Genomic DNA, 25,037 nt, shown 5'->3' with positions numbered 1-25,037 from the left:
TCAGGGTTTAATTGAAGTAATTACATGGGAATCTTCTGGTTCCTTTTTTATTCTTCTGCAGTGGCTAAAACGAACCAAAATGTAGCAGCCATGGCTGGTGCCATAAGTTTTTACGTGATCAATTTGTACCAAAGCTCTACTCGTGGTGATAATGGAAACCAAGGAAGAATCTCAAGCAGCAAGAACAAAGATAACCTTTAAATAGAAATTCCTGCTTTCTGGGTCTCTATGTAGGTGCCTGTCCAAAAGCCCAGGGATCTTCCTTTGATCTCAGCTTTCATCCCATCAAGCAGAATCTCTTTGATCCTGGCCGTGGTGGGGATGACCCTTCCTCAGCGCTGTTATTCCTCTCTCTGGGAGAGCTGCTGGAGGAGCACTGAACCTGCCTGCCATGATTTGTAGCTCCCACTGGTGGTACCTGGAAAACTTCAAGTTTTCAGGAGCCCTCAGATTTACCAGAGGGGTTTTTAACCTCCCCTTTTGTAGCCGTTCTGCTGGTGCCAGGCACTGCCTGTCCTGGCCTGTGCTTTCACGTCGCTTGCTGTTGCTCCTGCTCAATATCCACCCTTCTCTTTCCTTCTCCCCCAGGAAACCTTTCAAGGGTCTTGGTGAATTTATTATATTTATATTTAATGTATGTATTTATTTTCTTTCCCTTCACCACCAGTGATGGGATTTGTGGTGTGATCTTGTGTATTATCCACTCAAATGCACGAAAGGAACCAAGCCAAAGTCAGGGGCACATCCACAGCCCTGGGATTACACCCAGTTCCCTGTGCTGTTAGGACTGTTGACATACGTGGCATAAAATAAAATAGCAGACAAAAGCTTTGGCAAGGGAGAAGTATGAATGTCGGATATGGGAGTTTGAGAAGCAAAAGCCATTTTAGTGCAGAGCAGGAATCATTTCCAATCACCTTTTTTCTTTTCTATTTCAGGCTGTGACCGTGCGGAATTCCATGGCCAAGTCGTTGTACAGTGCCCTGTTTGACTGGATCGTGTTCAGGATCAACCATGCGCTCCTCAACTCCAAGGACATGGAGGAAAGCACTAAGGTAGCACCTCACCAGCTCTTGTGGCTCCTCTCTTGGGTTTTTAAAATAGATAACTGAGTGATAAAACATTACCCAGGCGTGTTGCTTAACATGAAGTTAATTTTTCCTCGGATCATAGCTGAGTACATCATTATTCTGAGTGGTGCTTGCTGAGCTGAGAAAGATGAAGCACCTTAAGTATCATAAGCTCAGAGCAACCAGGGAAGAGATTTTGTTGTAGCCACAAAAGCCAGTTCCCCCACCCACTCCAGGAACAATTATTCTGCGTGGTGCTTGCTGAGCTGAGAAGGATGAAGCACCTATCATAAGCTCAGAGCAACCAGGGAAGAGATTTTGTTGTAGCCACAAAAGCCAGTTCCCCCACCCACTCCAGGAACAATGTCAAATATTTTCCTCCTTATGTGTAAAACTAAAGGGCCATGTATAATTCAGAGGGAAAAAAGGGAATTCTTGCTACCGCATTTTGGTGAAGTTGCTCCGTGATGAAATGATGAACAAGGTGGGTATCTGTAGGTACTGAGGTAGTACAGTAGAAAAATGAATTTAAAGAAAAGAGTCATGATGGGAAGAGTGAAGCTGGTGGGATGCTGTACCATCTTCCCAAAGGACTGTTGAAGGAATGACATGAAGTTTCCTGCAATAGCAGGGCCTGCATGCTGTGACCCAGGACACCCTCCCTAACCCTCTCGTGTATTCATCCACACTCCTCGTGGCTGGGGGATACTGACCCCAAAATCCATATCCATGTACACTTCCAGCTCTCCAGCTACCCCTGCCTTGGGAATCTGGGACATGCTCCAGCAGCAAGTGGAGTTTTTTTGGGGGTCGTGCATACAAACTAAAGTCACAGCTGCCAAAAGGAGGATTTTCACTGAGCACTGACATTTGGATTGTGCCATAAAACTGAAGTTGCAGAGACTCTCAGTGTGGTCACTCCTTTATTTGATTCCAAAAAAGGGTTGTGGAGTGTAATTGTGGACTGGAAATAAAAACATGTCTATGAAATCTGCTTATATGCTTTTCTGACAAAGAAGGGTTGTTACAGTGATAACATCCAGTGAGCCTTCTGACTGCATATGCTGCCTCTCCCTCTGTTTAATATTTTACCAGAAATGTTGTGTTCTTTCCTGATTTTTTTCCAAGTAATCAGAAGTTTTGTCTGGGCTGTGAGGAGAAGACAAACCACACTGTTTACATATTTGGTGAAGCAGAAAAGTGGATTTGTTTTGACAAGAAAATGCATCTCAAATGCTAATTATTTTTTTATTAATGACCCAGTGAGTCTTTGAAATTATTATCTGTTCTGTAATATTTAAATACAAATCAGTCTAGGACACTCTTGTATGCTTAGTCAGCATGGCTGTGAAAGTGAGGCACCACGGTAGCTGTTTATGGGCAATTAAACTTTTGTTCCCAACCTCAAATCTCAGCAGGTAAGAGCCAGAACAACCCAAATTCCTGCTTTTTTTCCAACATTGCTGCTGCACATTAACCCTCTGCTTCCTCCAGCCAAGACTCCCATGGAGTGTGACCACCCTCCCCCTTGCCCACCTCTGTGTGTCATCTCGTGAATTCACAATTCACAGGTTTCTGACCCTTTTTTTTGCCCCAAATCGTAATGGTAATATCCAGGTCAGGCAGCAGGCACCAGGAGCTGGGAGTGGTGTTGCCCCTGTGCCAGAGCAGATCCTCCCATGCTGGCAAATGCCCAGGACCTGGAGCTGCAGAATGTGCTCATATCCAGATCCAGGGAGGCAATCCTGGACTGTACTTGGGCCAGAGTTTCTGAAGCAGAAAGGCAGTGCACAAAATACCAGGAAATATCTGCTGCTCTATGCGTGAGTGTAGTTCAGTTTATCTTCAGAGTCCTCTATGAATTGGATTGATTCCCACAAATCCCCGAGAAATCATGAAAATGCACAAATCCTCCCCATTTTAGGGGTGGAGACAGTGAGGAAGAGATTTATGTGCATTTCAGAGCAGCTTTGTTAAACATTGACAGCCAATTTTCCCTTGAGTGGCTCTACCACGTCACCTCCCAGCCCTATTTTTAGCCCCCAACTTGGGTTGTTTCAGCACAGAGAAAGAAGAAATGTCTCCCTGGACTGGGCAGGGCTGGGAATAGCTGCTCCTTTGCCCTCAAGGAATAACATTGCTGCCAACAAGTGTCCAAGGGCATCCTGGGCTCTGCAGCTGCCGTTGAGGCACCAACCAAGAATCACCACTGTGGAGAAACGGGGCCAACAATTGATCTGATTTTTCCTACCACTTCCAAATCCTGTTGAATCCCTTTTCAGCTCATTCTTGGAGAAAGCCCAGATGAGGATGCAGGTTCTCCTTAGCTTCCCATATGTTGTTTTGAGGTTGGGCAATACTGGCTGGGTTACTGGGAGGTGGACTGAGAGCAGTGGCATCTCCAAACCCTGGGAGTACCTCCTTGTTGCAAGGCAAGGGCTTGGCACATAGATGACATCTCCTTGCTGGCATATACAAGCCAAAAAAATATTTTAAACACACCAAGTCTCTGATTTATGAGAGAGAATACAGCCTTGCACCTCAGAAACTCCTGAGTATGCAATGGATGAATAATATGTGACTCACCCTGCGGCACATGTCCCGGATCGATCCCAGCCCATGCTTGACACTGATATTCCTCTGACTTTTAAGATACATTTTGAAACAATCCTGCAGGTTCAGAAAGTGTCAGATGATGGATTTGGGGCACAGAGCTTTCTTTTATAATAATCACGTTATGCAGAGGTAAAACAAGACTCAAAACTATTTCAATTTAGAATGTGTGTGGGAGAAGTTGAGGAGAAAGATTAATGCAGAAGTTTCTCTCTTCATCAGTGTAGATTTGGGACAATGGGAACCGAGATAATTTTCAGATCCCAATATGTGTTTATTTGGTATCAGCAGTAAGGAGAAGATCAAAAGATGAAGCTGGGCAAAGAAAAATAAACACTCGGCCGTTGTTCTTCCATATTGTCCAGCAAATATTTGGAAGATGTAAATCAGAACTTTGATATCCAAACTTAGTTAAATGTGCAGTGAAATATTTTGGGAAAACACAGTGGGATTTGGCTTGTCTTGCTTGGTGACAGGATTTCTAGCATATTATTTCTGACCCGAGTTGTGAATATGTTATTTGATACCTCCTGGGTTATGGTAATGGCAGAGCTGCCATGGGTCGGATTTGCTCCAACTCCCTTTTCCTTCATCTTCTCTCCATTCCTTTTAGTTCCTTTTATGGTCTCATGATTGCCTACAAACTGTCTGAAATCTGACCTTTATTAATGAGGTCAGAGACTTTTCCTTCTCTTGAGAATGAGATTACTAAACCTCCCAGAGGTTTATTATTGAATTCCCGTTCCATAAATCAGGTTAGGAATTGTTGAAGTCCATCTCACCTCTTAAAAACAATGATAGAGTGGAGATTGTGATGGATCAAAAGGCATTCCATGGGTGTTCTTAATCTTTCCGCATTTGGTTCTTGTGAAGTGTCTTCATTTCTTCCCAAATCATGCTGCTGCCATTCTTGGATGATGTGCTGCATACATGGGGATGATGGTGAACTCATGGCTGTGAAGAAAAGTAAAATTAATGGCTATGAAGAAAAATTCGTGGCTGAACATATGAAGAACTCGTGGCCATGAAGAAAATTCATTTAAATTCAACCAACCAGTTAAGTCTTGGCTTGTTGACCTGAAGCAGAGGAAGAATTGCTGAACATGCAATGTGTTTATTGTGCATCGGTTCATTAATTTTAGGTCCCAACTTCCAAGTTTGTAGCAAATCACAGCCTTTCACTTTATATAATAGGTCATCCTGTATATTGGGGTGATGTAGATTGGAGTGGTCCTGTTGGATGAAGTGGTGATGGATTTTGGGGTTCTGGGCAGGGATTTTTTGCAGTATTGGCTTTGGAATATTATAAATGAAAAGAAATTACTGAAATGACAAGAGGTTAAAAATTTAAAAATAGCAATAAACGAAATTTTTCCCCTGAATTTGAAGCAAACCTATTTGTGATTGCCAAAATGTACCTCCATGGTGGAATTACATCACTAGCATGCATTTGGGACAACATAAATCAGCTCCAATGATCCCTGTTTAATGGCACTTTGGGAATTGGACAGCACAGAGTTTCAAGGCCATCATTTGCCAAAAGCCCTTAAAACTCATGCTCTGTGTTTAAATGTCATGGCTGAGACATTTTAAGAAAAGCATGAGGTCATTTTTCATCATCTCAAGCAGAAAGTGCTCACTGACCCAGGGTTCACCCAAATTTTATAAATCCTCACAGACATGCACTTTTAATCACAGGAATTTTGATATGCTAATTAATACAGTCACACTTTTTAATTCTATATGTTTGTTTTTATAAAGAAACAGCATTAACACACAAACTAGACTTAGCAAGTCAAGGTCTGAATTATCTTTGTGTGATTTCCTCATGGCACCTATTCAAAGGACAGATTTGAAGCTGAAGACTTAAAAGATTTGTACATGTTAAACCCTTTTGATTCTTTTTTTTAAATATTGGGCTGCAAACTTCATCCTAAACCCACCCAGATTAAACACTTTTTACAGGCAGTTTAACAAAATTAATTCCTGTCTATGTCAATGCAAATCGTGTTTTTTCACCTTGCTACCAGAATTGACTGTGTACTAGTATTTTTGTGCTGCTTTATCAGGGACAGAGAGCAGAAAAGCTGCCATAAATTCCAAATTTCTCAGGTTTTAAAGTTTTCCCAAGTGGCATCCATTGGCCCCATTCTTTTGGAAGCATCATAGCAGAGGACAAATGACGGTTTCACTGCAGAGCTCTGCCTGGATTTCTCTGGCATGAAACTCTGCAAAAAAACACACAGTTTATAATCTGTATTCTGGAGGAGTTTGGTAGTTACAAACACAGGGATGTGAGAAAAATGCTGGTTTACTCTGTATAACAACCATGGCAGAATTAACCATCCTCCTCCTGGACGTGTGGTTTGATACCTGCAGTGCTTTTGTGAAATGCAGATTATTTTTACAATAATATTTTTATAATGTTAGTTCTGTGTGTGTTTAATTTTAGGTGTCAGCAAAAAAATTATAAAAACACGACTTTAAAATATAATATTTCCATAAGATTCTTTTATAACTGTCAGGGCTATTTTTTTGCTCGATATGACTCTTCTGTTTTGCTTTATAAGTGTATTTCCACGCCCACATTGAAATATATTTGGTAGCTATTTCAATGCAGTAAATGGACCGGGATTGGAAAAAAGGGAGAGGGTTTTTGTGCTCAGTTGTTGCATGTTAAATTCAGTTTATGAGAGCTTAAAGACCTTATTCAGCTTCAAGTCTTCACTCATGGCAGGGGCTTAACTATTTCCACAGGGCATCAACACGATGCTTTTGAAATCTGGTGTCAGTACATCCATTAATAGTCTGGAAGTGTGAGCATTTTATCTTCCAAGTCTTGTTTGTATATGGTGGAATAGAGACTTTTATGTAGGGGATTTTTTTTTAACTCTTGTCTATTGTAGAGATGAGCTTGAAAAGCAATGAGATGGTTGGGGTTGGGATTTGCAAGGGAGATGAGAAAAGTCACTTTGTCCTGTTTCCATCATCAATTTTTCCATGGATATATAGGTAAGATATAATCTGTTAATCATACAGAGAGTTTAAGAAGAATTCCTCCTGAGATGTATTTAAAAAATGATGAGGCAGATTTCTGCCCAGTGAGCAGAAGGGTTGCCACGTCCATTGGGACAAGCAGGAGAAGATGCTGGACCTCGGGAAGCAGAGGGTGAGAGTGAATCCCTCTGCCAGGCTCAGTCCTTGGTCCAGTGGTTCCCAATTTCCATCTTCTGGTCAGAGAGCTGTTTCTCATGGGTGTTTCATCAAGTGATGCAAACTTCTGGGAACGTGGCCAAGGGCCTTCGTCCTTGTTGTGGCATCAGGGAGGTAGAGACTGTCTGGCCCTGGAATAGGGAGAAAAGCCTGGACAAAAGATGAAGTAGTCAATGAGCTCTTGGAAAATGGTTTAAAGACTTATCTTTGTGTTTAAATGCTTTTTTTGTTGTGTTTTCGCTTGTCCCAGTGGCCAGAGTCCAGGTCAGACAAAGCTCCAACTCACAGCCGAGTGGCCGCTCTGCCCACGGCAGCCATGCCTGCTCCAGCCGTAGGTGGTTCCCTGGTCAGGAGTTGGGCACAGAGGGAATATTTTCCTCCCACATTATGTGATGTGTTGAAAATGGACAAAAGGCCGTGTGGAGAAGCCTGTGGACAGTCTGGTTTGTATTCCTGGCAGCGGATGGAATTAGTGTTAGAAAATCTAAAGTGCAGGTAACACCAATAGAACTAAAACCAGGACACCTGGCAGCTCTCAGGTCCTCTGAGGTGGAGGGGAGGGGTTATTTCTCCTCCCTACTTGAGGTCTGGCTCATTTGACCAGTGCTAGTGTTTTTACCTCTCTTATTAATTATTTAATTAATTTTAACAGCTGAACAGGGTATTTGTGTGAGGTAGCTTTGATTGGATCCCAGAACATGGTGCTTTAACAAGCTGCTGGTAGAGCTCTCCCCAGATGTGTCCTTCAGGCTCTTCACTTCTTTTCTGATGACAGCAACCTTCCTGAGTGGGCACAGTATGAGTTTTATTTATAACACTAATTATGACTTAGGTGTTCAACACAACAGTCATGTACAGGTATGGAAGCTGCAGCAGAAACTGTATCTTGAGCTTGTTTTTCACCCCGGCTCCCTCTGTGGATGAGGTTTATTTGCTGACACATCCCCATGTCCCTCTTCCTCCGGGTTTCCCAAACCCATCTGACAGGCAGAAGGCTCTAGTTGGATGAAAACCTGTACCTACACAAAGGAGAAAGTTCCACATTTCTACTCCCATCAAGGGTAGGAAGCACAGTATGAGCCAGGATGTGATGGGTTGCACTCGCCTGCAGGCCAACACACGCCTGGCCAGAGGCCCACTGCCTCTCCTTGCCTGGCTGGTGAGGGGGGAGGAGGGGGCCAAGAGGATGCAAAGCAAGCTGGGAATTCACTGCAGCATTGAGCTCTCTTTACCAATAGAGGAAATCTTGGTGCACCCACATCTTGATGAGCGTCTCAAGAGGTTATTGTAGATTAGAGACCAAACAGGCATTGGCTTTTCAATTTGGGGAAAAGCCTGGAGTGAGATATGGCTGGGGTTTACAAAATAATCAAAGTGATGGGGGAAAAAAGGCTATTTAGAACTGTAACTCACCAAATCCTACAATTTATATTATGGGTTATGGATTTAATAAAAGAAAAATTTCCCTATTGTGAACTTCTGGAAGTTTGTTAGAGAGACTGTAAGGCTTATAGTGACAATGGGTTCTAAAAAAAATGGAATGTTCCCTCTTTACACCTCTCTTGCCCATGAACTAACGGAGCACATAGGTGCCCCTCCATATCCCTCATCCCAAACTGGTGGGGGCCAGTGGAAAAAGGTTCTGGAACACAGAAGAGCCGTGTGGACACAGCCAGGTGTCACAGGGGAAGATCACGTGGGCAGGGCTGACCAGCAGTTAGGGCTGAGTGTTAGTCGGGGCTTTGGACTCCCTTTTTCAGCAGCATTATTGTTTTTGTGTTAATTCCCCCCTTTCAGTGAGGCAGGAGCGACTCGATGTTCCCAAACATCAGTCCATTGTCTGATCCATCTGACAAACAAGGTGGATGCTTTATTTGTGATACTATTTCAGTTTTCACCAGGAGAACTAAAGATTATTTCCATGGGAAGCCCTGATGTGTAGGAGTTTGTTTTGTTTTTTTTTTTGAGGTTTGCAGCTGGAGTGGCTTTGCTTGGACAATGCACTCACCTTGGAAGTGTGTTCCCGTGGGTTGTCTTCACGGTGCAAGCTTTTGTTTCCCAAGCCTATCCCCATTTTTCCCTTCTGAAGATCAATACTCTTAAATCCAATAAAATAACTTGGAACAGGCTTCAGGTTTCTTCAAAGATGGCCATTTGTTTGTAAATAAGAAAAAAATCACTTCTCAAAGAGCTTTTCTCTTAGAACAAGCCCTTTTGTCCAGATATCTAAAGTTACGTGCTGTCTCTCTGATTTGGAGGAGTCTTCCAAATGGCACAATATCAACAATTCTAGTAAAATTCCTATTAAGTATATTTAATTCTGTCTGTGTGCTTTTGATTATGTACTGTGTACAAATAATCCACTTAATGTGATTTTATTCTAATCCTCACTCTTACTTTTCTTGCAGACTTTATCCATTGGAGTGCTTGATATTTTTGGGTTTGAAGACTATGAAAACAATAGTTTTGAACAATTCTGCATTAACTTTGCCAACGAGCGCTTGCAGCACTACTTTAACCAACACATCTTTAAACTGGAACAGGTAAGTCCAGAAATATTTACTCTCTGATGCCAGTGAGTATTGACATGACTTTGTGGCCCTGATAAAGTTCTGAAATTGTCCCTTTAATTCTGTTTTGTTAAGGTGTGTACACTGAATTACTCCAATTTAACTTCTAATTGACTGTATGACAAACTTCCACCTGTAAAATAAAACCCAGCCAGATATTTGCTGGTTTAAAATAAACATTTTGGCTTCCAAAAACGTAATGAAGACCTTAACCACTGCTCTGTTGTCTCCTTGATATGTGCTCAGAGGGCTTATCAAGGAATGAGCAATTCCTTCCCTGCCTTTGCCTGGACATGCTGCCATGCCTTTTGATATCACATAAAAGTTATTTTTTGGTATCTATTGAAAAAGCCACCCCAATCTTGCAGTGTTTTTTTGCCTTCCAGTGTTGATTTGTGGGGAAGGAGGGGAAATGTCACTCATGTGTTCTCAGAGTTCAGACTTGAGAGTATTATGACCTTCCAATAGCCCTGGCAAATTGGGAAAGGCTGAACTTTAAGCTTTGCTTTACGTTTGCTAAGACAGGGTGTTGTTTTCCAGCCTCAAATTAATGCACTTAAGAGAGATAACAAAAACAGAGGCTGCAATCCAGCAGGTAACACCACAAGATGGTTTAGAGGGATAGGAGGAGGCTTCTCCATTTGTTATCCAACAACAAGCAGGACAAGAAAACTGAAAGTTGCTTTCAACATCCATGTGTTGTTTCATGGATGAGCAACTATTGTCCGGCTGTACAACACAGGAAATATGTTAGAGACCTTCAAAATGCCTCTTTTTCACATGACAGTCTGCATGTCCTCTCTCCAGGTGAAATTCTTCTTGGGGGAGGCCAAGGGAGACCCTCCTTATCATCATTACAGAATTAACCCAACCCTTCCCAAAAACCCTGATAGTTTCATTTTGGGCTTCTCCAGTGTTCTCAGAGATTGGAAAATTCAGAAGAAAAAGTTGCCTCGAATATGAGGATGTTCAAAAAACAAGTGATATGTCACTTAGGGAGGGCTTGTTTGTGAGTTTGATGGTTTCTGTTTCATCTCTTTGGTTTTGATCAATAAGGTAGAGCAGAGCTGCTCAAAGGCATTTAATTTCAGTTTTTGAAGTGGCCTTTGTATGTAGGTGCACCCTACTCAATAGATGCTCCAAGAATGGGAAAACCTGTCTATATCTAGGGACAGGTTTATTTTCCCATTGTCCACCATAAAAATGCAAATTTTGATACTATCACAAAGCCTGGATTTTTTTATAAACGTTGCCATACACTTCCTAGAAGAAACTCAGGGAGGGAGGATCCTTGCTGAAAGCTGGAGACAGATGAGTCCTCCATGAGGTGGGGTTTCAGCAGCCTCCTCCAAGATGCCATCATCCATGAGGGAATTCCTGTTACTGAGCTGGGATTTCTTAGTAGGTCTGTGCTCCCCCCCAGGCCTGGGGGATACACAGAGATCCTGAGTGCAGCAATCCCTAATTCTTCTTGGAGCAGCTTCAGAGCTAATTAGCTTTCTCCTGGAAATCTGTCAGGCCTGTGAAGTCACTGGAGTCAGTGTTTGCTGTATGGACATGAGGAGCAGTTGTGGAGCCATCAAACTGCAAAGGGCCCATTCCAATTCTTAATGCCTGAGCACGTCATCCTGCTGGACCCCAGCTGCAGCACTGCGAGCTCTGCTGCTAGAAAATTCAGACATCTTGGCATAGATTGAGTCTATAAATACAAGTAATCTGTGCAGCTGCACGAGCACTGATCCTTGGGTGAATGAATTAGATGGTTTAACCATTTACTTTCCCTGGAATTCCGGCTGCATGTGGAGGAGTGGATTAGATGGAAAGAAAACTCAAGGACTCATATTCAGATCTTGGGTCTTCAGAATATTCTTCGTTCCTTGCTGCCCCAAAGGTTTTTAAATTATGGTCACAAGTCCACAAATGAAGACCAGGAAGTTAATACTGTGTTTCTAGGGAGCAAAATAGTTCTGTTACTTCAAAATGTGAATTTATCTGAGGTATTTGTATCTTTATAAGGGTTTCTTTTATGTCTTGGTGATAGGGACCTGAAATGGATAGATCCTTCTCTGAATCCTCAGCTCTCCAAAGCTTGCAGGAGGCCAAAGAGAGATTGCTGAGATACCCAGACACCTCTGCCAAAAAAATAAGTGGCAAAATTAAATAGTCACTGAGGATTTTTCTTGAAATCCTAATAGAATTTGTCTGCCAGAGCTGCATTTAGCCATGATGGAATTGCTGCCATGACATGCTGTTGATGTTATGGAAACCAAAATACCCACCACAGTCCTCTAGGAGAACCATGGGATTATTTTAACCTTTATTCCCATTTTTTCCCATGGTGAAATCTAATACAATGTGTCTGGTGAATCTTTTTTTAAACCTTCTGTCTGAAGATGGCACTATATCCAGTGGTTTGCAAACAACCACTGAGGCATTCTCAGTCTTCAGCCTGGTGTATCCCAAAACTACAGCAGCTCTTTCATTTGGGTTTTTTTACGGCATTGCGCTAAATAATTGCTGTGGATGAAGATTTAGTTTGGAGTTCACCAGTACCATACCACCCGTGATCTGAGTTTCCTCCAAGTTTACAGGTCTTTGGCAATTTAAGGGTCAGGAGTACAAGTTTTTATTTCTTCATGTGTCCCATTCTCCAAACTGTCATCTTTGTCCTCACCGATCTTCCCCCATCCCTGCCAAGTCTCATCAGGTTCTGTCCACCTCACACACCTTCCCCTGTTTCAGCTGATGCTTTGCAAAGGCTGAGGACTCATCCTGTAGTTTTCATCCCACAGGTCCTGCTATTAAAGTTCTTTTCTACCTCTTTTTCCAGATTTTGCTTATCCACCAAACCTCAGTTTCAGGGGCATGCTTTTATTGTTTAAAAAAATCCATAAATAACCAAGGTTGAGGCTGAAAAAATTACAGAATTTGGAGTACAATCAACTGGCAGGAGCTCAGGTGTTCAGTGAAGTCTATTTTCTGGTGGAGTCCCTGATGAGCTTGGTGTCCCAGCCAGTAAATTCAGCCTGCTCAGACTGAATTTCGTCAGGATAACGCATCCTGTGGAATATTTGCTCAGCCATCCAAAACTCTGTAAATATTTAGGGAGGTCTGTAGGGTTTACTGGTCCTGTGCAATAGGTGGAGAAATCCAACAGTCTGGTCTAAATCATGGTGGTGTTTGGTTGGAGGTGAGATTTGATGGTCTTGGAGCTCTGGTCACTACCTCCAGCCACCTCTGAATTTCACCTCATGATTCTGAGCAGCAACAGCCCCCAGGAACATGACACTCTGAAATGAGTTTAGATATCTTACTTAAATGTTACATTTAGAAATCAGTGTGGGAGTGAATTAATTTTAAAAAGCATCAATCTAAAATATTTAAATTTAAAATAAATGATGAAAAAAGGTCTCTCTCCTACTGCTTGGAACATTCTTCCTTTCCTTCCAGTTAGGGATTTTTCTGTATCTCATCACTGGTTAGGCGTTAACGCATCTTTATTGCTTCTGAAGACAAAAGCCAACCATCAGAAGTCAACCATTGAGTCCTGGGAGGCTCAGTTCAGATTTCTGTTTTCCTTGGAGATGGGAGAGCAGCTACCCTCTGAGAAATGTTGGCCAGCTGCGGGCCACGTGACCCGTGCAGAAAAAACAAGCTGCACAAGCTATTGATTTATTATTTGGCAGAACGCCATCGAATGCAACTCATGTTTGGGGGAAGAGGATGATGCTTAGAGCACATAAATTATATTAATAAAAATCAGGATGCTGAGAGCTGTTTCAATGGTATCTGCAGGGCAGGAAGATTTCAAAGCACATTAGTGAAATGAAGGATAACTGATCAAGCTGTGCCGGGGTGGGTTTGGGTTGGACATCAGGAGCAATTTCTTCATGAAAAGGATGGTCAGGCACTGGAACTGCCCAGGAGGTGGTGGAACCCCCATCCCTGGAGGTGTACAAGGTACACCTGGATATGTCACTCAGTGCTCTGGGCTGGTGACGAGGTGGGGATCAGGCACAAGTTGAACTCAATGGTCTGGGAAGTCTTTTCCAAGCTCAGTGATTCTGGGATCCATTGTCAGACCCCCAGAGCTTTTTCTTTAGTCCTTCCAGCATCCTTGAGTCCATGGATGTTGCATAACTGGGCCTGGGGGGCTTCATTTGCCACCCAGGGTTTGTGTCTGGGTTTTTCAAAATGATGAGCAGTAAATACATAAATATAATGTATAATGTGTGACATGTAATAGGATATATCCTAATCTGTTATATTATTTATATATCCTCTGATACCATAAAGTAGATTGAGTTGGAAGGGACCTAAAAGATCATCCAGTTACAACTCTCCTCATATGGAATTTTTTAACCTTTAATTTATTCCTGGTGTGGGGAAGTGCTGCATCTGGCAAGCCCATCCCTCATCCCATGCTCCTTGCTGTAACTCTCCAATTCACAGGTGCTTGCTCCCAGTCACCATCCCTCTCCCAAGTCACCATGATCCCTTGAGCTTTTTTCCTCTCTTCTGAGCTGGTTCCTTCCTTTTTCCAGGTAGATGATGATTTCTGCTGACTGTGGTTCCTACTCAGATGTATTGGCTAAATAAATGCACAGACTGTGCCAGGGATAAAAATTTTTATTTATTAATGGTACAAGAAGGGTTTGGAGTGCCAGGACAAGGGGGAATGGCTTCCCACTGCCAGAGGGCAGGCTTACATGGGATATTGGGAAGAAACTCTTCCCTGTGAGGGTGGAGAGGCCCTAGCAGAGGTTGCCGAGAGCAGCTGTGGCTGCCCCACCCCTGGAAGTGTTCAAGGCCAGGTCAGACAGGGCTTGGAGCAACCTGGTCTAGTGGAAGGTGTCCACAAGATCGTGGAAACAGAAGATCTTTAAGGCCTTTTCCAGCCCAACCATTCTGTGTTTCTGTTGGTGGATTTTCATAGGACAGAATTGTGCAATGTGACCTCTCCGCTTAAGCAAGAGGATGAGCAGGAAATCTTTAAAAACCTCTAAAACACTTCAGCCAACCTAAAAATTATCTTATTGTGGCAGGACTGGAATCATGAGTGTGTTGACACAAGTGTGGAGTGGGACTGGAAGGGGGAGGAGATGTTCAGCCTCAAAGACCAGTCTGGTCCTTATCATGACCACTGTGGAGGTTCCTTCACATCTCCTAACTCTGATCCATCTTTCAAGGTGCTGACAGATGCAGATACAGATATTTCTTTTTCTGTTTTATTTTTGATCACAAGAAATTAAAGGAATTGGTCCCCCAGCAGATCACACAGCAATGTTAAGCTCGTGCTTCTCCTGGCTGCGTAAGGGCAGCTTGGGAAGAAGATGTTTCTGCAGAGAGAGCCCATGGGATCATGGCAATGTGTGTGCTGCCAGCTGAACCATGCAAACCAAATTCTGCCCATTTTGAGAGCAAAATATAATCTATAACTGAAACCCTGTTACTGCTGAAGTTCAGGGAGCTGATTTGAGCTCAGAGATGGATGGTTTGGAGCTGGCATACGATTTTCTGGGCTGAACCTGCTGGTTTAAAACACTTTCATGATAGAGAGTCCAAATTCCAATAAACTCAAATATGCCTATGTACAGCAGGGGGGAAGTTATCAGTGGGTGAAGCATCAGAATAAAACCAAATTCACATGGCATTTGATGAGGAGCTGCTGATATAGTCACCTGGAAAGAGAGAGGACCTTGGCTTCAAGGGAAGGCTCATCAGCTCCCCTGCACTGCCTCATGTTGTCATGGACAGAGGGGGCCTTAAAAACCTGTTTATAGATCATGTATCCATAGAGAATGTGGTTAAGTATTTATAGTTGTTGTGTCTGTGAGCACGTGGTTAAAAAACATATGTGTTATATATTTATATTTATGTCTGTGTCTATAAATTCCTTTTCTACTGAAATTGAGAACAAACATAAAAATCCTCATTCCTAAATGAAACCATCAGCCTCAACATCTTTTCCTGGAGGGATGTCGGGAACTCGAGGCATCCACCCTGTCTGCAGCACAAGCAGACTAAGGACCAGACACTGGTCTCAATCATTTAGGACCTTTCCACATCCCATGGATTTATCATATCAAACTCATTTTAATCATCAGTTTATGCTGGGATGATTCTGCTGGGCCTGGCTCACAGTGCCCATTTGCTGAACAAACAATTAATCCTCCATGGGATGGGCTCATGCCTGAATGGAGGAATCCTTAGGGGAGAGATTCTCCCACACCTTGTTGCCATTTCCAGCTGTGGGCAAATTTTCCCAAGCTCCCCAGGGTGGATTTTAGGATGAAAACGTGTCCATACATAGCCAGAAAAGAGCCTTTTTGAAGTTTAGCTCCCTTAATTTTTCGTATAACAACATACGATACAAAAATATTTTGGGATTATTTTAAACTGGGGAATTGAGCTAGGAATGGAGAGAGATGTGGAAGGGGCATCAGTTCCTAGTTTCTCACTTTGCAAAGAAGCCTGAAGCTGAAGCAGATGGTGTTCAAGGCAAGAAGAGAGGAATTTCACACCCTTCTGTTTAGTCGGGAATTTTTATGCCAAATATATACATTTAGACATCCAAAAGTAGCTGCCTGTTGATCGTATGGCTCTGGATTACACGAGTTTTTATGACAGGAGTGCAATGGGAAAGGTTCCCACATGGGGTTATGCTGGGAAAAAGGATTTTTCAGTTGATTTCTCACTTGAATCTGGGAATTTTCATTGTGTAAACAAGGTTTTCCTATGCCTCAGTAGGGAAAGGCTGGAGTAGATAAACTCCTGGATCTGCTCTAGTTCTGCCTGGGAGGAGGTGAATGAGTTGGTGGAGGTTTCTGCTGCTCTTGGGGGTTGTGAATCTTATTTTTGGGGCTGTTTCTCAATTCTCACTGTGACTAATGGCAATATCCCTGCGGGATAAGACATCTGCCTCCAGGGCGCTGAAACACTGAGGGATTTTCAGGGCTTTTGGCTTGCAGGATGGATGCCCAAAGCCCTCCGGACCTCTTTAAATCATGGGAAAATTTGTATCTTTGATATCCCATGATAGTGCAACAAATTTCACATATCATGGTAAAACCTTTATCTTTAGGAGTGTCTTTTCACCACCTTCTGATTTGAATTTCCTAAACCCTGAGTTCTGTGCTTTTAGACAGATGGGGAATTTATTACGGTTTTAATTTATTTTTATCACGTCTCCTGTTTAATTTAATCTCTGCATTTCCTCTTCTCTGAAATTTTTCAAGCCCCTGGTCCCTCCCTCCCCATCTCTGAACTTTGCCACGTGATTTTGGGGAGCAGCAGCACCCAGGGACCATGTTACTCCAAAGAGAGTTCAGATATTTTATTTAGATATCATATTTATCACAGATATCATGTGTACATAAGTGTGAGTTTCAAAATCATGTGTAACTTTTCCTCCCCTAACTGTGCTTCTTAGCATTTGGGTTTAGTGATGACTGTGGTTGGATACAGAGTAATTGATGATCCTATGCAGAGGTGTAAAGACATTTTCCAGCATCTCCCAAGATTTTGTTGGGCTTGTGGGTGTTTTATCCCACTCAGGATAAAGAAATCTTTAATTCTACCCTGGATTAGAGTGTTTTGGTTTGGTTTAGCGCTGAAATAAAGTTCTGATAACAGAACTGGTCCAACGCTCATGTAGAGATAACAGGACTTGGTTCTTAACTCCAACTATAAAATTAGAGGATATTTCTGTTCCTGGCAGGAGGGTTGCCATCAGGCCTTGCAGCCCAGTTGGGAAGGTTTTCCTGATGCTCAGCATGTGTGTTTTAATTTTAAATTCATTGTTCTGTGCCATGGGCAGCGTTCTTGCTCTGGGTCGGTGTAGGCAGGCAGAGTTTCCCTTTAACAGAGCTTTAAAAGAGCCCCCTTTCCTAGAGTTCCAGTAATTTTCCTGCTTAAAAAATGTTGGATATTCTGCCCCATTCTGGTTGTTTGGTACCCCAAATTTTACATGCTGCTTTGCCTCAGCTAACACTGTGTGAGAGTAAAGATTTACTCTTATATTCCATGTGCATTTCAAAGTCTGCATGCCCATTTTATATCTTTATAAAATATATTTGAACACCATAAACTGTGTTTTACTCAGATCCCTTCAGTGACCCCATGCTGACATACTGCCAGTGTCTCTCTCCATGCTTAGGGCAGCAAAGCTGTTTCTGAATTCCCATTTGGGAAGCAGGAATCCCCTCATGGAGTCCAGAGAGGTCACCTGGAGAACAATCTCATCCAATAATTAAATGAAAATATGGAGCTGCTGGACTCTAAAAAAAACCTTAATGTCTTTTTTCAGTTCTTTGCTCCATTTCTTTTGCCAAGTCTGGGAGCTCTGTGCTCTTCTCTCCAGTGAACTTGCATCTCTCCACTTTCCAGCAGACCAGGTTTCAGGTATCCAGGGATGGGAGGAGTAAATCCTCACATTTTTGTTGCAAGTAAGGATGCCAAAAAAGGGGCTCTGTGGACTTCACTGCACTAGAAACTTTTGCAGATAGTGGTAATGTTAACAATTTGGTTCTTAATGTAAAGATGATCTTTCAGGAATAGGACATTTGAATGGCCCCTAAACGTAAATTAATTTTAAATCAATGTATTTAAGCTGATTTTTAATCAATCTCCAGCTTGAGGTGTTTTTGTTTGGATTAAAGTGTTTCATGTTGTTTTTTGTTGTTAAATGAAAGCACCTTTTGTTTGAATGGAATTCCCTAATACTCCAGTGCTCCAAGACTCTGTGTCCATCAAAGGATAGCAGAGGCTTTGTTGTCATGCTGAGAAATGAAGGAATATTTTGGAGGTAGCTTTCCAGGATATCTCCTGAATTCTGCAGGAAGATGGTCATTAGAAGATGAATATAGGAATCATGGAATATTAACAACTGCAATTTAATTAAGTTTAATAGACAGCAGTGATTTTATCCTATAGCTTCTGTCTTTCTGTGAACAATCTACAGGGTGTTCTGCAGAGCAGCAAATGCTCCAGAAATTACAGCAGGCTGTCCCAAAGCCATAATTGTATCTCTTGAGCTCAGATCCTGAAGGCAACCAAACGAAGAACTGGAAAAATGCTAGGAAAAAAGGAATAAGGGGAACTTATTTCCATTTAAGCTTTGGAACAGTTGCTCTGGAATAGTTCCTGCTGCCTGTCTTGAAATGAGAGTAAATCTCTGAATTATTGTGGAAAAGGTTGTTTGTTGAGGACTTGAATCCCTCTTCTCATTTGGCCAGAGCAGGAACAGTTTTTGTTGGGGATGGGAGGGAGGGAAGAACCCCAGAGCCTGGGAGTGAGGGTTTCTGACCCAGCCCAGAGAGAAAAAAGGAGCAGAGGAGGGAGAATTAGCCAAAATCCTGCAGCTGAAGGAAATGATGCCAGGAAGGACCTGATGACTGACCATCAGGTCTGTGGAACAACTGAAAATGGGCCAAGAGAAGTAGAGACCTTGAACTCTGGTATTTTTTGGTCATTTACTCAACTATTTTAAAAAAACTCCATATCTGGCATTGCTGATTAGTGCTTTTGCACTGATCTCAGCAGCAGTACAAATTTTTAGTGTGGCCAGAGGAGTTTCACAGCACATTTGCTGTGCAGCTGCTGAATGTCCCATGTGGAATTATGGATATCTAGAGGCCTTCTAGAGCACAGTGATGGTTTCTCAGCTTAGATGTGTGTGGAGACATAAAACTCTACATGATTTATGGGTTTTTGGGGGGGCAAAAAATGTAAAGCCCCCAACAAGTACTTCAACAAAGAGTCAGGATAATAAATATATAAGTCTGGCAACACCCCCCTGTCACCACTGAAATAATGCTGCTCTTGGCTCATCACACTGAGGTTTTATTGCTCTCTGCATGCTCCTGACCAGTCTTGAGCTGGCAAAGCTGGGCCTAATGGACCCTGCACTCCATTAAGGGCTGCTGGAAGCAGGCAGTTGATGGATGGTGCTGACTCCCAGTGACTCTCAGGGAAATCCCTTGGGAGCAGCTCGTGCCTGCTCTGAAATACACAGCCTGTGATTGCTGGATAGAAGTTTTTTCCTGGCTTGCAAAATGCCATGAGGTTTAATTAAATCTGTGATTTTTGATTGCCTGTAATTCAGCAGGGCCTTGAGAATGTTGTTGTGAGGTTCTGCTGTGTCCTGCTTGCTCGGCAAGAACTGAAGGTAAAAGATTAAAAAATAAAATGAGAAAACAAAATTCATGATGCAGTCATTCCTTATTTTCAGGATTTTTTCCCCAGTGGGATGTTGTATATTTTGAATCCCAAAGGCTAGGCTTTAGGGATATTAAAAACTCCTTCTAAGGCAGCACACGTCTGTATTTGTCTGTACTGTTGTTGTAAGATTACACAACGTCTCCAATACTGAATTCAAGACCTTCTAGGGGTTGCTTTAGCAAAAATTTCCTCGTGAAATGTCTCAAAGCTCTTCAGGCTCTTCATTTCTAAGAATATCTTTGGAGTTTGTGTTAATTTTGGATGAGGATGAGCATACTTTTTTTAAAGTTGTTTGCTCATATTAAAAATAAAGGCAGAGGCACAAATAATAATGAATCTAATTATTATTAGAAAGATGCATTCTCTTAGGATTTTGAAACTTGTTTGCTTTTTATCTTCAATTCTACCATCAAAATGTCTTGTGATAGAGAAGCAAAAAGGCAGCTGGATCAGTAGGACTTTGTCCAACACATGGAGTAAGGTGCATGATCCAATAGCTCTTTTTAGACAGTGAGTCACAAGTCCTCAAACATATGATAAAAATTATGATTTTTAAACTCTACTTTCATTTAGATGCCCTAAAATAATTTCTGCATAAGACTTCTTGAAGTATTTCAGTTGCAAGTGTGTCTCAGAGGAGATAACCTTTATAGGAGAGCAAGGGTTAGAACTATTTTGGTGGAAAATGAATAACTTTTTTTGCCTCAACTTGAGTTTGGAGGCAGATCCTCATGTTTACTGTGGAGGGCGGTGGTTCTGCTGGCCCTGGAGCTGTGGCTTTGTGTAGCTGGAGGTCTCTTCATTTGCTCATATAGCACTGGCCATTAATAGTGGAAGACGTGGAAAAGCAGAGCCCAGGGAAGCAGGAAAGGGAGGTTTACTGCTTTTTCTGTTTAATTAATATGTTGTACCACAATTTTCTTCCAGCAAGTGAATCCTAAATATTAATTGATGCAGGTTGTGTGACACTTTCATGGTTGGGATGTTCCACATGCCCCAGTCACAGTCACATGCACTGGGAACCTCAAAACCCCCAGATCCCAAAGCGTGGGAAGCAGGAGAATCTGCGCTTCTGCCCCACACAGGTGAAACCCCACCTTCAGAGCTGCCTCAGCCCTGGGATCCAACATCAGAAAGATGTGGAGCTCCCAGAGCCCAGAGGAGGCCCCTGAGCTGCTCTGAGGGTGGAGCCCCTCTGCTCTGGAGCCAGGCTGGGAGAGCTGGGGGTGCTCACCTGGAGAGGAGAAGGCTCCAGGGAGAGCTCAGAGCCCCTTGAGGGCCTGAAGGGGCTCCAGGAGAGCTGGAGAGGGACTGGGGACAAGGGATGGAGGGACAGGACACAGGGAATGGCTTCCCACTGCCAGAGGGCAGGGATAGATGGGATATTGGGAAGAAATTGATCCCTGTGAGGGTGGTGAGGCCCTGGCACAGGTTGTCCAGAGCAGCTGTGGCTGCCCCATCCCTGGAAGTGTTGAAGGCCAGGTTGGATGGAGCAACCTGAACTAGTGGAAGTTGTTGCTGCCCATGGCAGGGGGTGGAACAAGAAGAGCTTTAAGGTCTCTTCCAACCCAAATCATGCTGTGATTTAGAAGGAATCTAGAAAAAGAAAAGGGGGAATTGACACACCCCGGGCGTCCTTGGCAGGCTTGGACTCCCACACAGCCACCCTGAGTCCAAACAAATGTCTGGTGCATCTGAAATTGGGAAATGCTCTGTGGTTCGCTTTGTTTCAGGTTGTTCCAGAGGTTCTTTATCCTTTTCTTTGGAATCACAGAAAGCATTGATGGAATATTTACAGGAGAGATGTCTGTTTCAGTAAATGGGTTATCAGTTTCCACAAAACCCTTTTGATTTTGTCTTTTATTTTTGCTTGCACCAAATCATCATTATGTCATCTGTGGGATTTTATTTTTTTAGGAGGAATATAGAGCAGAAGGAATTAGTTGGCACAACATCGACTACATAGACAACTCCAGCTGCATCAACCTGATCAGCAAGAAACCAACAGGCCTGCTCCATCTGCTGGATGAGGAAAGCAAGTGAGTAGGAAAATGCTGGCTTTGGAAATGACATTTGTTTTTCAGTTAAAATGTGTTTATCCTTCAGTTTTCTGAAAAAAAACAGCTTCCCAGAAAGGTGCTAATAGCTCGCTGGGCTGATTGGTGTTTCTAGTGTTGTTTTTGAGGTGGCAACACACAGAGTGGAGAATCAGCCAGCTGAGCAAAAAGTCTTAAAAATTATAATTAAAATTCCTTTCCAGAATTTTTTCCATTCAAGGGAAGGGAACAGGTTTCCTTTGCTTCTCTCCTCATTTCTTTCCTTGTCTCTTGGGGTGTGACAATGTGAAGGTGCTGAACCCAAGTGCATGAGTTAAAGCAGGATGTGTAGGTGCTGTTATTGAGATATAAGGTGGATTTATCAATTTACTGGTAAAAATTGAAGTAGAGTGAAGTGAGGGCACTTGTCCATAGGGACTGCACTTGCACAGGGTTTCATGGGCATCAGGGCCTTAGCTCAGATTTGCATCCTTGGTTGCATCTATCTGTCTCGGGAGAAGTTGTTGGGGGAACGTGGGGCTGCCTTGGTGTGGAAACTTTGGAGCAGTACAGTTCTCCCATTGGATGCTTATGCCAGTTTCTTCCATGTGAAAGTCAGGGAAAGGCCAGGTGGGTTTTGCTGACGTCACCTCAGATCCACATGGCCAGGGGCACGAGGTCTGCTCCCACCATTTGCCTTGCAGGTTTCTCCCCCACTTCTTGTCTTGTTAACAAGAGACCAGCAGTGATACTTTCCCAGTGATATTGTACTGGGATAAAAAAAACTTAAACTGGGTGAAGTTGTGAAATACATCCCCATGCTGCAGATTTCCATGAAGTTTGAGGATGGAGGGTTGGCTTTCTCTACTGAAGCAGACACAGAAGTGGAAGCTCAGAATGTCTCTGTTTTCCCTTTCATGGACATGAAAGAAGTGGAAAAGTTTTCCTGTTAGGTTTACAGCTTCTTCCTTTCAATTCTCTCCACTCAGTTTTCCTCAAGCCACAAACCAGACGCTGCTGGACAAATTCAAGCGTCAACACGAAGGGAACTCCTACATTGAATTCCCAGCAGTGATGGAGCCAGCTTTCATCATCAAACACTATGCGGGCAAAGTGAAGTACGGAGTCAAGGTCTGTCACCCAGCTGTTCACCAGCAGTTGCTTTCATCTAAATCTGGGACTGGGAAGGAAATCCCCAGAGGCTCCACAGAGATGTTTTGGAGAGGACTTGGCCCAAGAAGATGGGAGGGTCAGGAGAGAAGTGTTGGGGAAATGAAAAGGTAGTAGGGACAGGGTCTTCCCTTTCTCCTTCACGTGGGCATTTTGGGAAGAATTTAGGGAAGCACAGCGAGTTCAGTGCTACACCCCAACAACAAGTTGAAATTGGGTGTCTGGTGGCCTTTCTGAACTTGGTGTGTGTAGAAAACCCAGTGTTTTCCTCATCATTAGCCACTTTTAATACAGGTTATGTGTGCTTAGTCTCCACATCCCACTGCTACATGTGCTTTCTGGAATCCCATGCAAATTATTCCAAAGTTGACCCCATTTCTATTCATGCCACTTATTAGCAGAAGGAATTCCGGTGGCCAGATGAGCCCATGTGAGAAATAGCCTCGGGATTTGCAGCTGCAAATCTCTCATCATGTTTCTGATGCAATAAATACACATGATAAACATCAGAGACGATGATCATAAAGAGGTATCCGGTATAGGAGCAGGAGAGAAAAAAGAAACAGGATTCAATAATTGTGCTGGCCCAGAGATAGCCTGGAAGTTCCTACCTGGAGTATCATGTGGATATTGTTTCTTTTCCTCTTTCCTCCTCCTTCTCCTTCCCTAGGATTTCCGGGAGAAGAACACGGATCACATGCGCCCGGACATCGTGGCTCTCCTGAGGAGCAGCAAGAACGCCTTTGTCTGTGGCATGATTGGGATTGATCCCGTGGCTGTTTTCCGCTGGGCTGTCCTGAGGGCCTTTTTCAGGGCCATGGTGGCCTTTAGAGAGGCTGGAAAACGATACGTGGAGAAGAAAACTGGTATGTGTGCTCATCACCTGGTCCTGGAGCCTGTTTTTCAGCAGTAATTTGGGTCTAATATGTTATTACCCTGTTTTAAGTAGCCTGACTTATTAGGAGTTTTGAATCTATTAGAAAATTTGTTTAAATAACAGGTAGATTTTTTGCAGGAGTCGCATTTAAAGGTACATTTGGATTTTAACGTATCATAAGGAAATATTTTCATTTTACTGTTGCTTTAATTTTTCATCTTTGTAGGATGCATGGTTAGAAAGACACAAGTCATTCAAACAGAGACATACAAATTATCCAGCAAAAAAAGGCAAATTATTTTTTTAATAATTCTTGAACTGTTAGTTACATCTGGAAACAAAAAAAGGCAATAAATCTTCCTATGATTTTCCAAGCTGTTCACCCTTTCAGCTGCAGGAGAGCATGTCTCTTGTCTAGCAAAATTCATGGCTTTGCAGTCATCCAGAACCACGGATCACAGGGGCATTAAATTAAAGGAAAGTGATGGTGCATCATCATGCTGTGGCAGGCAAGACCTGGCTGTGCTTTTAGACCATTTCTTGGCATAAAACAATTTCGGAAAGACGGGTACAAGCTATTACTGTTCATTTCTGGGCACAAGAGGGCTTGAAATCCGTGATGGAATTAGAGCCTCAGCAGGGAAAATGTCAGCTGGGTTAAAATTAAAGCAGAGCTGCACCATGAATTACTTTGTAATCAGTGAGGTTTGCATGGTGGAGAGTGATGGAGCCTGGGACAAGGAGCATAAGGAGGCAGCTGTTCGAACAGAACGAATAATTTTCTTGGGAGCAAATCCCAAGAAGAGAAGCAGGCAAAAAATCAATTTTCGGGTCTTGAGGTTCTTCCTCTGACACCTCCTGAATGTGGTATAAGAGAAGAGCTGATTCTCATGAGCCTGGGTCTGTCTGGCACATGAAGGCAGCATTTTTGGACAGAGTAACCAAAGAGGGAGATGGCAGAGATGTTTGGCTTCGGGAGAAAGGCCACTCCAAAGAGCTGGCTTCCAAAATCCATCTTTGCATTTTCATCTTGCATGCTGAACCCCAGGCTGAACTCAAATGAGGTAATCCAGAAGATAAGAAAAAATCATTCAATCTCAGGAAGTAAGAGCTGATTTCAAGCCCTGCTTCGCTTTCTGTGTCTCTGGCAACTGGTCCTGCACACTGCTGTGCTCGTCTCCTCACTCCCGCTTTTCAGTCCAGAGTTTGTAGCAGTACCTTGCTTATGTCTCTCTTTCTATGTATATCTGTATCAATATATAGCTAT

The 25,037-nt window shown here is 42.9% G+C and overlaps 1 protein-coding gene across 4 annotated transcripts in view; it reads left to right on the top strand.

Moving 5' to 3' along the window:
- Positions 1-25,037, top strand: part of MYO9A (myosin IXA) — a 173,821-nt gene that overhangs the window by 104,500 nt on the left and 44,284 nt on the right. For all 4 annotated transcript variants that reach the window (XM_041469325.1, XM_041469324.1, XM_041469323.1 and 1 more), the window contains 5 exons: positions 939-1,055; positions 9,305-9,439; positions 21,605-21,726; positions 22,713-22,854; positions 23,564-23,759. In XM_041469325.1, coding sequence (XP_041325259.1) covers positions 939-1,055; positions 9,305-9,439; positions 21,605-21,726; positions 22,713-22,854; positions 23,564-23,759 — 712 coding nt within the window. The remainder of the gene's footprint in view (positions 1-938; positions 1,056-9,304; positions 9,440-21,604; positions 21,727-22,712; positions 22,855-23,563; positions 23,760-25,037) is intronic.

The sequence above is a fragment of the Pyrgilauda ruficollis genome, unplaced genomic scaffold (genome assembly GCF_017590135.1).
Source record: "Pyrgilauda ruficollis isolate IOZ18807 unplaced genomic scaffold, ASM1759013v1 scaffold23, whole genome shotgun sequence".
Lineage (NCBI taxonomy): Eukaryota > Metazoa > Chordata > Aves > Passeriformes > Passeridae > Pyrgilauda > Pyrgilauda ruficollis.
The sequence above is the reverse complement of the archived record's forward strand: the minus strand, read 5'-3'. Positions and strand labels throughout refer to the sequence as shown.